General features: G+C 54.7%; 1 protein-coding gene across 1 annotated transcript; it reads left to right on the top strand.

Annotated features, from left to right (window-relative positions):
• The first annotated feature begins 333 nt into the window (after positions 1-333).
• Positions 334-9,456, top strand: TLE5 (TLE family member 5, transcriptional modulator). Its single transcript, XM_066343318.1, has 7 exons — positions 334-760; positions 1,857-1,954; positions 4,674-4,737; positions 6,054-6,098; positions 6,735-6,797; positions 8,259-8,333; positions 8,421-9,456. The coding sequence occupies exons 1-7, from the start codon at positions 734-736 to the stop codon at positions 8,640-8,642; spliced, it is 594 nt and encodes a 197-aa protein (XP_066199415.1). The 5' UTR covers positions 334-733; the 3' UTR covers positions 8,643-9,456.
• Positions 9,457-12,383: the final 2,927 nt, after the last annotated feature.

The raw sequence follows: 12,383 nt of genomic DNA, 5'->3' as shown, positions 1-12,383 counted from the left end.
CCTAGGGTAGAGCCTGGCACACAGTAGGTCCTATACACGTTGTTGCAGCTATGATCCCTAACTTTCTACAGATGAGGAAAATGAGGTTCAGAGAGAAAAGCCAGAGAGCCAAGGTTAGGGAACATGTCTCTGGCACGAATCCAGGTATCCCCGAGAGCACCTGTGGTTTTAGATGGGGGCCACGGAGTCCCTTTTTTGACATGTAAACCGAGGCCAAGTTGGCTGCCAGGGCCACCTAGGCCGGAGGGGCGGCGGCCGGGGGCTGGGGCTGGGGGCAGAGGCCGAGACCGGCCCAAGGTCACCGCGCCGGCGGCCCGTGGGCAGCGGGCTGGGTGGGGATCCGCAGGCCTCCCCGGGCGCGCGCCCCCCCCTCGGCGGCGCGCACGGGGCCCGGGCGGCAGCAGCAGGTGGAGTCGGAGCCTCCGCGCAGCCGAGGCCGCGGCCACTGCCGACGTCGCCGCCATTAGACAATAGGAGCGGCGGCCCGGCGTGCGAGGAGGCGGGCGGCGGGAGGGGCGCCGGGCGCGCAGGAAGCGGGGCCCGGGTCGCGCCGAGGCCGGGCTCACGGAGAGGGGGCGCAGGAAGCGGTCGAGGCCGGGCGCGGGAGGCGGCGGCGGCAGCCCCGAGAGCTGCCGATCAGCGTCGGGACAAAGGCGCGGCCGCCCGGCGCCCCGAGGCGCCGGAGCCGGGGCGCACAGCCGGGGCGCAGCCCGCGCCCCCCGCAGCGACTGACATGATGTTTCCACAAAGCAGGCATTCGGTAAGTGGGGCCCGCGGCCCGGCTCCCCCACCCCCAGGTTCGGGCCCTGCGCACCCCCAAGCTCCCGGCCCGGCCATCCCCCCCTCCCCACTCCCGGCCCTAAGGCCCCCCAGGTCCTCGCCTGGCACCCCCCACCAGGCCGGGGCTTGCGCCCCCCAGATCCCCGCCGAACCATCCCCCTCCAGATCCTAGCCCTGCGTGTGTCCCCCTCACACACACCAGCTCCCTGCTCGGCGCCTCCCCCCAACTCCCGGGCCCGGTCCCCTCTAGCTCCGGGCCCAGTGCTAATTTACTCCCCCTCCCCCCGCTCCCCGACTTGACCCCCCCTGTATCTCCTTGTCCCCCTCCCAGCTTCCGGGTCCGGAGTACCCCCAGCTCCCAGGCGGGGTCCTTTCCAGCTCCCCGCCGGGACCCCACCCCAGTCCTGAGCCCTGCGGTCCGCCCCACACTGAGCCAAGCAGGGCCTGGGCGGCCTTGGCCTCGGGCGCCCCGGGAGCCCCACCAGGCACTTCTAACGCCAGGCCTGCTTTCGGGGCCTGGGAGCGGGAGGGGACCCGAGGCGCACCCCTCCCGGAAGAGTGCAGCCTGGAGGAAGGGAATCTGGGGTAGGGGCCCCCAGTTAATTTTCAGGCTCTGAGAAAGGCCCCTCCCCCAATGAGACTTTGCAGGGAGGCCTTGCCCCCCCCCCCCGCACTTGGGGAGGGAAATTCCCTAGGATGTGTTCTCCCCTCTCGTGAAGACAGTTGGGGCGCTCGGATGTGCACCCCCCTCTCGGCCATTTGGAGCGGCGGTAGAGGGCGCACTCTGCCCCCCACCAAGGGCGGGTCTTGAAACGCACCTCCACAGCCTGGGGGTGGCTAGGGACGGAGTGACTCCGGGCGCACCCACCCCGCCGGCTTCCCTGGAGAGGCGGGGGCAGGAAGCGAGGGCGGGGACCGCACCAGGGACAGTAAACACGAGCCGGGGAAGTGGGGCAGAGTCGAGGGGAGGAGGGTGCGCGCTGCAGCTGCGCCGGCCGCTGCTCAGAGCACCCGGGAGGGAAGTGAGCGATAGCCCCACCCGCCTGGCCCTGACGCGGGTTGTCTCCTCCCCGTAGGGCTCGTCGCACCTACCCCAGCAACTCAAATTCACCACCTCGGACTCCTGCGACCGCATCAAAGACGAGTTTCAGCTGCTGCAGGCTCAGTACCACAGGTGAGCTGGGCCGCGGGTCCATGCCCGGGAGAGGTGGAACCCCCAGCGCAGGTGGCAAGAAGATGGCCTGGAGCAGAGCTAGTGGCTCTGCTATATACAAATACTTGAAAAAATAGAGGTGTAGAGTGTCTTATTGTATGGCAGATGCTGCCCTGGGCACGTTACCGATATTAAACTCGTTAAGTCTTCAAAGCAGCCCATTTCACAGATGAGAAAACAGAGGCACAAAATCAAATCAGTTGCTCAGACTCAGCTATATGGCCTCAGGGACTTGCTCCCCACCCCTCCACCCCAATCCCCACTGTATTAAAAACCTCCCAACAACTGGAGTTGGTGGTGGACCCCCATCTCCCAAAAGAAAAAAGAAATTTAAAGTTTCCCTGAAAGAAAACATTTTGCAGCCTGTTATCTCTCTGCTCAGTTCTGAGGAGAGGGTTCCTGGCATCCAACAAATTTTCATTCTCCTTCCAGAATTTAAGCTTCTAACATTTGCCATATGCTGGGTGGGATATAAGGGGAAGGAACTACTATTTGTATCTTACATTTAGAGAAACCAAGCCTAGAGAGCTTAGGGATTTCTGAGGGGAAGCACAGGAAGGAAGTGGCAGAACTGAGATTTGCACCCAATATCTGGGTTGAAGAATGCAAGTTCTCAAGGACCCTGTTAAAGAAGAGAGCTTTGCCTTGGAATTAGAAGGGGTCCCCAGCTACATATTTCAGCAAGGTCTGTTTAAGAAAATTCCTTTTTATTGCTTTTAGAGTGACAGAGAAGTGGGGGGGGGGAGAAAAAGAGAGAAAAGCATTTATTTATTATTCCACTTAGTTTGTGTATTCATTGATTGCTTCTTGAAGTCTTCTGACCTGGAATCAGCCAGCAACCTTAGTGTTTTGGGTGGTGCTCTAATGGTAACCAACCGAGATAACCAGCCAGGGCTTGGGCCCTCTCTAGACTTCAGTTGACCCACACAAAAGGACCCTTGAGTTTGCTCCAGGAAGAAAGGGGGAGTAGTAGCATATTCTTTCTTCTTTTAATTTTTCCATTGATTGATAAGCATCAACTTATTCCAATTTATTGTTCCATTTAGTTGTGCACTCATTGATTGCTTCTCCTATGTTCCCTGACCCGGGACTGAACTCACTACTGCGGTGTAGTGGGACAGCCCAGCACATAATCAACCCACTGAGTCACCTGACTAGAGACCTCCCCCTTTTTTAAACATGAACCTCTTGGGGTACTTCTCATGTTCCCCAAGTGCTAACTACTGAATATACATCATTTTGTTTAATCTTCCTTGCTGTTTTATTATGCTCATTTCAAAGATGACAAAACTGAGGCATTGATGTTTGAAGGGCAGGCCCACTAACTTTGTTCTGGTCCCATGATATGAAAGGTTTAGAGGCTTTGCCTGGCAGTCCTGGGCTTTTTGAGCCCCTGCAGGGAGGGGGTCCTCCCCTCCTGTCTGGTCCATGCTCACTTTACAGTGAGCACTAGGACTGCCAGTCCCTGATACTGAGGGTCACAGTGCTGCTATAGTGCTGCTATAGTGCTATGTGTCTTCCCATAAGCCAGATCCCTCTCTGAGCTTTGGGGACTCCATCCCACTGGGCCTGGGTTTTCCACTGTACAGTGAGGGGTTCTACCATGTTCATACACAGGATCAGCCAGGCCCTCAAGAAGAGCCCAAAATCCAGAATTTGGGGTGAAATTGCCATTTTTTTTAATGGTGGAAACAAATGAGCTTTATTTATTTATTTATTTTAAATTAGAGAAAGCAAACTCAAGGGGGCCACAACAACCCAAGCTATGCCTCATCCCCATCTCTGAACTGGGTTGTACAGTTACGTCAGACAGGCAGAGTGAAACACCAGGTTCCTGTGGTGACTCTGAGGTCAACAAATCTTTATTGGGTGCTTACTATATGCCAGGCATTATTCTAAGAACATTTCTATCTTAATCCATTTTATCCTCATCACCCCATCCGGGAGAGTTGGTACTGAGGTCCATCCAGAGAAGTAGAAGGGTTTGCTCATAGTCACACAGCATCTAAGTTGCACAGCTGAACTTTGAACTCAGTTTGTCTAGATTGAGTCTGCTGTCAGTCTCTACCTGAGGCCCTCATGGGGGGCTTTAAGAAATGCCCACAGCTCCTCCTTGCTAGGGGAACCTAAGAGAGTCTGGGGCCATGGGTCACCATCTCTTATTACCCAACAATGGAACTTTTACCCTTCAGTGAAATGAAGGCCCATAAGAGGGGCTGGGCCTCATTGGAGATTCCTTGGTGAGTCCAACCCAGAGCCTTACCAGCCAGCCCCTGGCTCTCTTCTGGGTCTCTTCACAGTTTTTATTTGTCCTTCCCCCTTGTTGGAGAGTTTTCCCCAGTGGTTGAGAGTGTGGCTCTGAAGCCAGCCTCCTGGCTGTTCGACCTTGAGCCACTTATTCAACCTCTCTGGGCACCCATCGCATTAACTGTGAAATAATTGATGCTCAGAGTACTGACCTCATCGGGTTTTGGGATTGGTAAAAGGTTGCTTGGGTCTTTGGTTGATCCAGAGTCAGGGTGTTATCATTTTTTATTCTACCACCAGATATGCAAGGCTGATTTCCTAATCTACATTTCACAGTTAGGGAACTTGAGGCCCCCCCACCCTATCGTCACAGCCCCTGTCAAAGTTCGGGGCTCAGCCCAGCCCCATTCCCTCTCCCCATGTTCTTCTTCAGCCTGAAACTCGAATGTGACAAACTGGCCAGCGAGAAGTCGGAGATGCAGCGTCATTATGTGATGGTGAGCCAGCTGAGGTCCAGTGGGTGGGGATGGGGGACCCAGACCCTCCTCCACTACCAGCAGCTGCTGCTCAAACCCTGGCCACCTCCTCTGGGAAGTGTGAGGATTCAGGGTCCACCTTGCTGGACTGGCTACTGGCCCAGGCGGTGGTGGAGGTGCCAAACCACCGGGTTGCAGCCTGGGCCTGCCAGGTCCCCTGGCTGTCCTTGGCAGCCAGCAGAGGAGGCAGTGGCTGTGGAAGCCAGGAACTGACGTGGGGGAGTAGCCGGATCCCCGCCCCCACAATCCAGGCATCCCAGTTCTTAACCCTTCCTCTCCCAAGTTTTGAGAAGAGGACTCCAGGGCTTCAACCCCCCCCCCCATGCACACCTCAGGAGGCTGACACCCCTTGAGGTTGGTGGGAGGGAAGTGGTAACAAGGTATTCTTTGGACTGACATTTGAGACCCTGCCCCTCCACACTGCCAGAATTACTTGATGTTTCATACCCACCAGGTGGCGATTTCTGCATCACAAACCCTTGCTTTGGCTCAGTCCCTAGCCCAGCTCCCAGGCTGTGGAGGAGGCAGAGCCAGACTCTGAAGCTCCCAGCCCCAGAGGGAGGGGGCTGGGCAGAGAGGGACCCAGCAGGGACTAGAGAACTCCAGTGGGGAGCCACAGCCTGAGGAAGGCTGCTTTGAGAATGGGGCACTGTTCCTGGGGTCGTGAAGAATAAGTAGGAGCTTACTGGGGTGGGGTTGGGGGTGGGGGGCTGGAGCAAAGGCCTGGGAACCACTGACTTTGGGGGGGTCAGTGACGGGAAGTCATGAAAGGGTTTAGAACAGGGGCAGGGGCAGGGTTAGATCTGGGGTGTGTGGAGGGGGGCTGCTAGCTCCAGAGCCAAACCCAGCAGGCTTTGTTTATCTTCCATTATTTATAAGCAGGAAGGCAAACTTCCCTGCAGTCTGGGGCCACCCGCAGACAAGACACATAAAGATAAAAGATTAGGAGCCCTGGAATGTGTGTGTGTTTGGGAGAGGTAGGGCTGGATAATCATTCCAGAAACCCGGGAGCCAGGCTGGGACTGAGGCCCTAGAGCTCCTCCAGCTCTGAAAGCATCCCACCAGGTACCTGGGCCCAGGCCTGGTGTGGGTGTCCCCCCCCCCCTCCTGCTATTTCCCTCCCACTTGCCTCCCTCCATCACTCCCTGCTGCATGTCTCTCTTGCTTTTTCCCCATCTCTGCCTCCCCCTTTGTCTCTGTCACCCCATCTCTTTGTTCCTTGAGCCCCCCATCCTTCACCTGCCCCCATTTCTTTTTCTCTGTCTCCCCTCACGCAGTACTACGAGATGTCCTATGGCTTGAACATTGAGATGCACAAGCAGGTACGCCCTCTCGCTCTCTCCATGGCACCCCCAGGCAGGTAGGAGCCCTCCCCTTGGCTGAACACCAAGTCTGCCCTTGTGATTCTGTTCCCTCCCACACACACCCCTACTTTCTCAGGCCTCCCTGGGAGCTTGTTCTGCCTGAGGAGGAGGGGTAGAGGCCTTCTCTAGATCTGCCACCCTGTTGTCTCCTTTTTGTGACAGTGGCATGAGGGTGACATGTACCCTCACTCTGTGCAACCCTCAGATTGCCACTCACACTTCAGCTGTGCTTTAGCCATCTTTGCCCTGAGGCGGCCTCTGTCAGGGATGTCATAGAATAATGATGCCACTATTCCCACCCTTCCTCCCACTTAGTGCTCACTACCTACCAGGCACTGGGTGTCATCTTCCCAGGGCTACCCAGATCCCGAGTGGCTCGGTCTGGATTCCGCTTTTGCCTGCTCTGTTCGCTGCAGGACAGTACCAGCAACAGATCTCACCTTTCCCACTGATTGGATGCCAGTGGGCCCCGTGTGTCTATCCCACCCTGGGCTGAGCTGATCCCTCTTAGATAGAACCCCAGGCCTCTTGGGCTGGTCTGCACCTGTGCCTGCAAGGGGGCTGGGGACTGAAGAATCTGTGTGTTTGTTCTAGGCTGAAATTGTCAAGAGGCTGAATGGGATCTGTGCCCAGGTCCTTCCCTACCTTTCCCAAGAGGTGAGTGCTACCCCAGGGGCTTCAGGGAGGAGGAGGTTGCTGGACCATGAACTTACTCCCGATCCGCCCCACTGCTGTCATCTGGGGCAGCAGTGACCTAGGTCCCCAGGGCACATGCTTCCCCTCTCTGAACCTCCCAGCTACTAACCAGCCTGTGCGGAATAATCCCCAGGCTGGGAAACCTCCAGGGGTGCAGGGCAATAGGAGGAGGGGCCTCACCCTGCTGTGGCATTTCTAGCCTGAGTGAGTCAGTTCACTGTAAAAATGTCAGCTATGCCAAGGGCTGCACTGGAAAAAATTTTTTCCTTGTTTTGCTTCTGCCTTTACACTCCAGAGTTTCACCTGCCAGGCCCAGTGACCTGCTTCAGGCCAGGGACAAGGGGCATGTATGGGGAGGGCACTCTGCACACATACGGAGACATACAAGCAGACATGGATAAACATAGATACTGCACACAGTGCACACACATACAGATAGACACACAGGTTTGTGCAAACATGCAGAGACAGACATGCACAAATACAAATCTGGACACGGACACAGATACACAAGCAGACACAGCTGCATACGGATATAGACGTACACACGTGGACACATGCACACATCCAGGGGAACCAAGTGTTCAGCTCTTCCTCTTCCACTTTTTGAGGTTCTCAGATTAGTTGTAAGGCCTGTCCCACAGACCCCACACCTGCACCCTGCCAGAGCATGTAAGGCCCAGCTTCTGCTCTCTGCCAGGTTCACTGTTGATAATTCATCATTTTCTCTTTAATCCCTACCCATATCTCAGAGACCTTTGGGCGATGTGCATGCCTACGGGTCACTCCAGAAGGATATCATGAAAGCCCCAGACGAGTGGGTTCTGGGGGCCTTGCAGATCTAGCCTTGTGCTTACCTTTCATGATGGGCTTCCCAGCAGCCAAGGCAAAAAGGAAGATAGCAGATCCTAGCTTCTGATAACGGGAGAGATGGACTTTCAGAGAGGGGCAGGAAAAGGCGGGAGATATTCCCTGAACCTACCTTCATACCTCAGCCTTGCCAGAATTCACTAGATTTTCCCCAACTTCAGAAGAACGGAATCTTGAATTAGCAGATCTCACAGCAGCCTCCAAGCTCTTAAAGGAACAGGACTTTCCTGTACATGTGGCCCGGTTGTGCACTGCACTTTTCTCTGCTCGTAGCATCGGATAGGTCATGCATGATTCAAGGATTTTCTCCAACTCACTCAAAGGCCTTCTCCAAAGTATCTGGCCACAGCCCCTTTGGGTCTCCTATGCATCTCCATTTGTCTCCATTTTCCAGATGAAAATTGTGAGGCTTGGTGAAAGGGAGCAGCTGGAGAGAGGGGGCTTCCTGGTGGAATGGAAAGCCATGAGGGATGGGGGGTAGCACTAACAGGCCAGATGGAAGTAGGGCTTCTGAGCTCTGATACAAATCCCCTGTGTCCTCCCTGCTTCCAGCACCAGCAGCAAGTCTTGGGAGCCATCGAGAGAGCTAAGCAGGTCACAGCTCCAGAGCTGAACTCCATCATCCGAGTAAGTCTGGGGTCTGGGTTGGGCAGGAGGATGGCAGATGGCAAGTGGGCCTGAAGGGGCTAACATCCCCCACCCTCTGCCCTGCAGCAGCAGCTTCAAGCCCACCAGCTGTCCCAGTTGCAGGCTCTGGCCCTGCCCCTGACCCCACTGCCCGTGGGGCTGCAGCCGCCTTCTCTGCCTGCGGTCAGCGCAGGCACTGGCCTCCTCTCATTGTCTGCGCTTGGCTCCCAGGCCCACCTCTCTAAGGAAGACAAGAATGGGCATGACGGTGACACCCACCAGGAGGATGATGGCGAGAAGTCGGATTAGTGGGTGGCTGGGATGGGGAGGGTGGGGGGACAACGGGGAGACAAGACACAGAGAGAAATGTTCACCACAAGACAGTATAGCTCGGGATTGGCTTAACTCCGGTAGTATTTATGGTAGCTGCTGGGGCCTTAGCCCTGCTTGTGCTCCAGCTCCAGGCCTCCTTCCTCCCCTGCAGCCCGAATGGGTAAATACCTGCTTGTACCACAGATAAAGCAAACTGAGGCCTGGAGACACAAATGGGAGCAAAACCTCAAGAAGTCTAATACCCCCTGCACTTCCCCATTTCGCACACGTGTAACTGACAGTCTGCCCGCTGGGCCCCCTCAGGGCACACCCCAGCCTCCCATCCTGGCACTGCATGCAAACACAAGGCTAGCTGCCCCTTCCTGCCATGGGCACCCCTGTCTCTCCCTCCACCTCCCACCCACTCACCTCTGCTAGTTCCAGACACCAACGCCCACCTGGTCCCCTCTCCTCACCCACTAAGGGACACAAGTTCAGCCAGGATGAGCAGGGTAGGGGTGGGTGACCCAAGATTCCTCTTCTCCCTTTCCCAAATAAAGATGAGGGTACTCAAGTTGTCTTGTTTTTTTTTTCTTCTTTTTCTTTTTCCAGTATACTAGCTTGTCTTTTAAGAAAGGGAATAAAAAAGAAAAGAAAAATATTAAAAAAAACACCCACATCTGTGTCTGTATATAGCCTTTTAGACTGTCAGCTTTTGTTGTGTTCAGTCATTTGAACTCTGCAGAGAAGTGCAAATGCTGTACCGAGGGTGGGCTTAGCTGTGCCTTTCAAATAAAGATGTGAGAAGGTTGCTGTGTTCCTGCCTCTATGTTGTGGGCTGCCTGTGGTTCCCACTTCCTGGGGAGGAGGGGACTTCTTTCATGTCGGGCTCCCTCCTCTGTTATGGGACCAAAAATGGAGAGACCTAAGTGAGTCTATCTTGTAAGTGTAGTCTATCTCCTGAACTTTATGCATAGACCAGAGAGGGTCAGCTGGAGGCTACAGGTCACACAGCCAGCCCAAGTGCTAGAAGTTTAGCAAAGCTGGTTTCGCGGGTTATAGGGCCCCTAAGTGACATTTTTTCCCTTAGAGACAGAAAATACTGAAACTGCAGAGTCTACCCCCACTGTGAGCACACACATGAACCCTTTTTCCAGATCAGAAAATGCAGGCCCCCTCAGCAGGTCTTTAATCCTTCAAGGAACATACTCTCCCCACCACACCCAAGCCAGATCACCCCTGGTAGAGCCAAAAGGAAAGGAGATATCTTGATATGGGCTTGGATGGGCATAGGGTGGTTAGGAGGGTGGGCAACCATTTTAACTATGCAAGATCTTTTCAAGGACTACAGCACAAAAATCCCACCCTCAGGGAGCTGACACCCAGGGGACTTTTTAAAGTGCAAGAAACTCACCTGTCTCCCAGTAGATTCCCATGAGCAGGGGGCAAGGGCACAGAGGAGGGAGGGGTGGGTGGGCGGTGATGGCCTGTTGGCCTCGGGAAATGTCTCGTGTAGCTAAGGAGAGAAAGAGGATACTGTGTGGTCACACCACCCTCCTGCTGGGTCCCACCTGTCTCCTCTGCAGCCCAAGCACCTCTAAAAAACGCCAGTGTGATGGGGTAACTCCCTGCTTATTATTCATCCTTGTGTTGAAAACCAGAACTGACTGCACTTGGGAAGTGTAAATTGTTACATCTATTTTGGAAGGCTGTTTGGCACCCATCCATGACCCTTCTAGATCCATCCCCCAACAGACATGCCACTGATCCTGCCCCAAAAGACAAGAGCATTCTGAGCTCCTGTAGGTAGTTGTCATTGCCCTGAACTGGAAGCTACCAGCTGTCCAGTAACGGCAGCATGCATAAGTTGTGGCATAGTTGCATCATGGAATATTACACAGCCATGAAAGAGGTGCTGCTGCTACACACAACACCATGCAGCTCTCATACATAATGCTGAGCAAAAGAAGCTGGATATAAGAGTAAATATAGTGTGATTCCATCTATATAAAAAATAAAACCAGGCCCAAGTGACCACATCTGATTACCATTCATAGAGGGGTAAGGGTGAAGGGGCTTTCTAATGGGGCTGGTCACATTTTGTTTCTTAACTTGGGGGCTGAATGTGTTCACTTTGAGATAATTCATCGAATTGTTCATTTACAATCTGTGCTCTTTTGAGTATTGTATTTCACAATTTAAAAATATTTTAAAAATTAATTACCTTTGGCCTCCATAACCCTCAAAATACATTCTAAGTTCTTTACCTAGACCCACCAGACCCTGTAAACCCTGCAATTCATGCTCCTCAGCAGGCTGCAGTCAGGTTGCAACATCTTCCTTTCCTTGCCTAGAGGCCTTTGCACATGCTGTTCCTCTGCCTAAGAAAAGTTCTCTTTTTTCCCCCTCCAGCATTCTAATGCTCCAAGATTCTCAGAAGTTACTTTTCTGAAGGCCTCCTGACTCTCTCCCAAAGTAGGGAGTGACCTCCCCCCCCCCCTTTTGGAAAGTGCTTAGAGCAGAGCCTGGCACAGTCATTCATTTAGAGACCCAACTATGAGCCCAGAGACACAGCAGGGAACAAAACAGACACAAATCCTTGCCCTCCGGGGCAGAATAAACAAATAAGGAAACTACAAAATGTGTCAGGAGGCTTGTTGATAGAGAACAAAGCAGAAAAGGGATGGGGACTGTCAGCTGCATTTTTATTTTTTTGAAATTTGCACACAGAAACAACTCAATACATGTTACCAAACATGTTGAAGACAGACCTGGGTTTGTACCCAGCTCCTACCCTAAGTAGTGATTTGAGGCATGAAGTCACTGGTCTGATAGTAGTTTATGGGAAACTGTTGGGAGAACTAGCAGAAAGCTTGCAAGGGCTCACTAGCTGTCAGTTGATATTATTATCACTGATGTTTCTGGCTGATGAAGAGCACGGGAGGCGGGGTCACAAGCCCGACAGCCCCCACCCAAGGGTCTTCTCCGAAGAAGGGGTCCTGCTCAATCGAGGTCGTGTGTGACCTCGTTTCTCGGAGCCCCTCATCGCCCTCATCCCTCCCGCAAGGCGGGTCTCCCGGGAGTTTAGGGACCCGAAGACCGCGGGGGCGGGGGTGGATACACGATCTCGGCCGGGAAGCCGGGCGAGCGGAGGTGCCATCTCCAACCAGAGCTTCCCCCCCGCCGCGGCCTCCCGTGCTTAACGACGCGCCGCTGGCGACCTCGGCTAATTGATCTGCTAATGGGCCCCGCGCCGCGGTCGCGCCTAATGAGGCGGGAGAAAGGAGAGGAGGGAGCGGTAGGAGGCGAGGAGGGAGGTTAGGGACAGGAGAAGGAGACTGGGAGAGAATGGAGGAGGAGGAGGGTGTTAAGCAGGGAAGGGGGAGCGAAGAGAGAGGAAGAGGGAGAGAAGGGATGGGTGGAGGGGGAGGGGAAGAGAATGGAGAGGAGGAGGCGGTTAGAGAAAAGGGGGGAGAGAAGGGAGGACAGAGAAGAAATGGAGGTGGGGTGGGATGGGGGACGGGAGAGAGGAAGGAGAGGAATAGAAGGGAGGGGGGAAGAGAGGAGGGTGGAGGGGCGTAGAAACTCGGGAGGAAGCTCTGGGAGATGGAGGGGGAAGGGGGAGCGATGCTCCCGGCTCCCTGAACATGGGACTTGAGGGGAGGAGAGCAGCGGGGTCTGGGGTGAACCGATTCCTTTCTTACTACACACACCCCCTCTCAGACCCCGTTCCCTCAG

The sequence above is a fragment of the Saccopteryx leptura genome, chromosome 1 (genome assembly GCF_036850995.1).
Source record: "Saccopteryx leptura isolate mSacLep1 chromosome 1, mSacLep1_pri_phased_curated, whole genome shotgun sequence".
Classification (NCBI taxonomy): Eukaryota; Metazoa; Chordata; class Mammalia; order Chiroptera; family Emballonuridae; genus Saccopteryx; species Saccopteryx leptura.
This window is presented reverse-complemented; position numbering and strand designations above follow the sequence as displayed.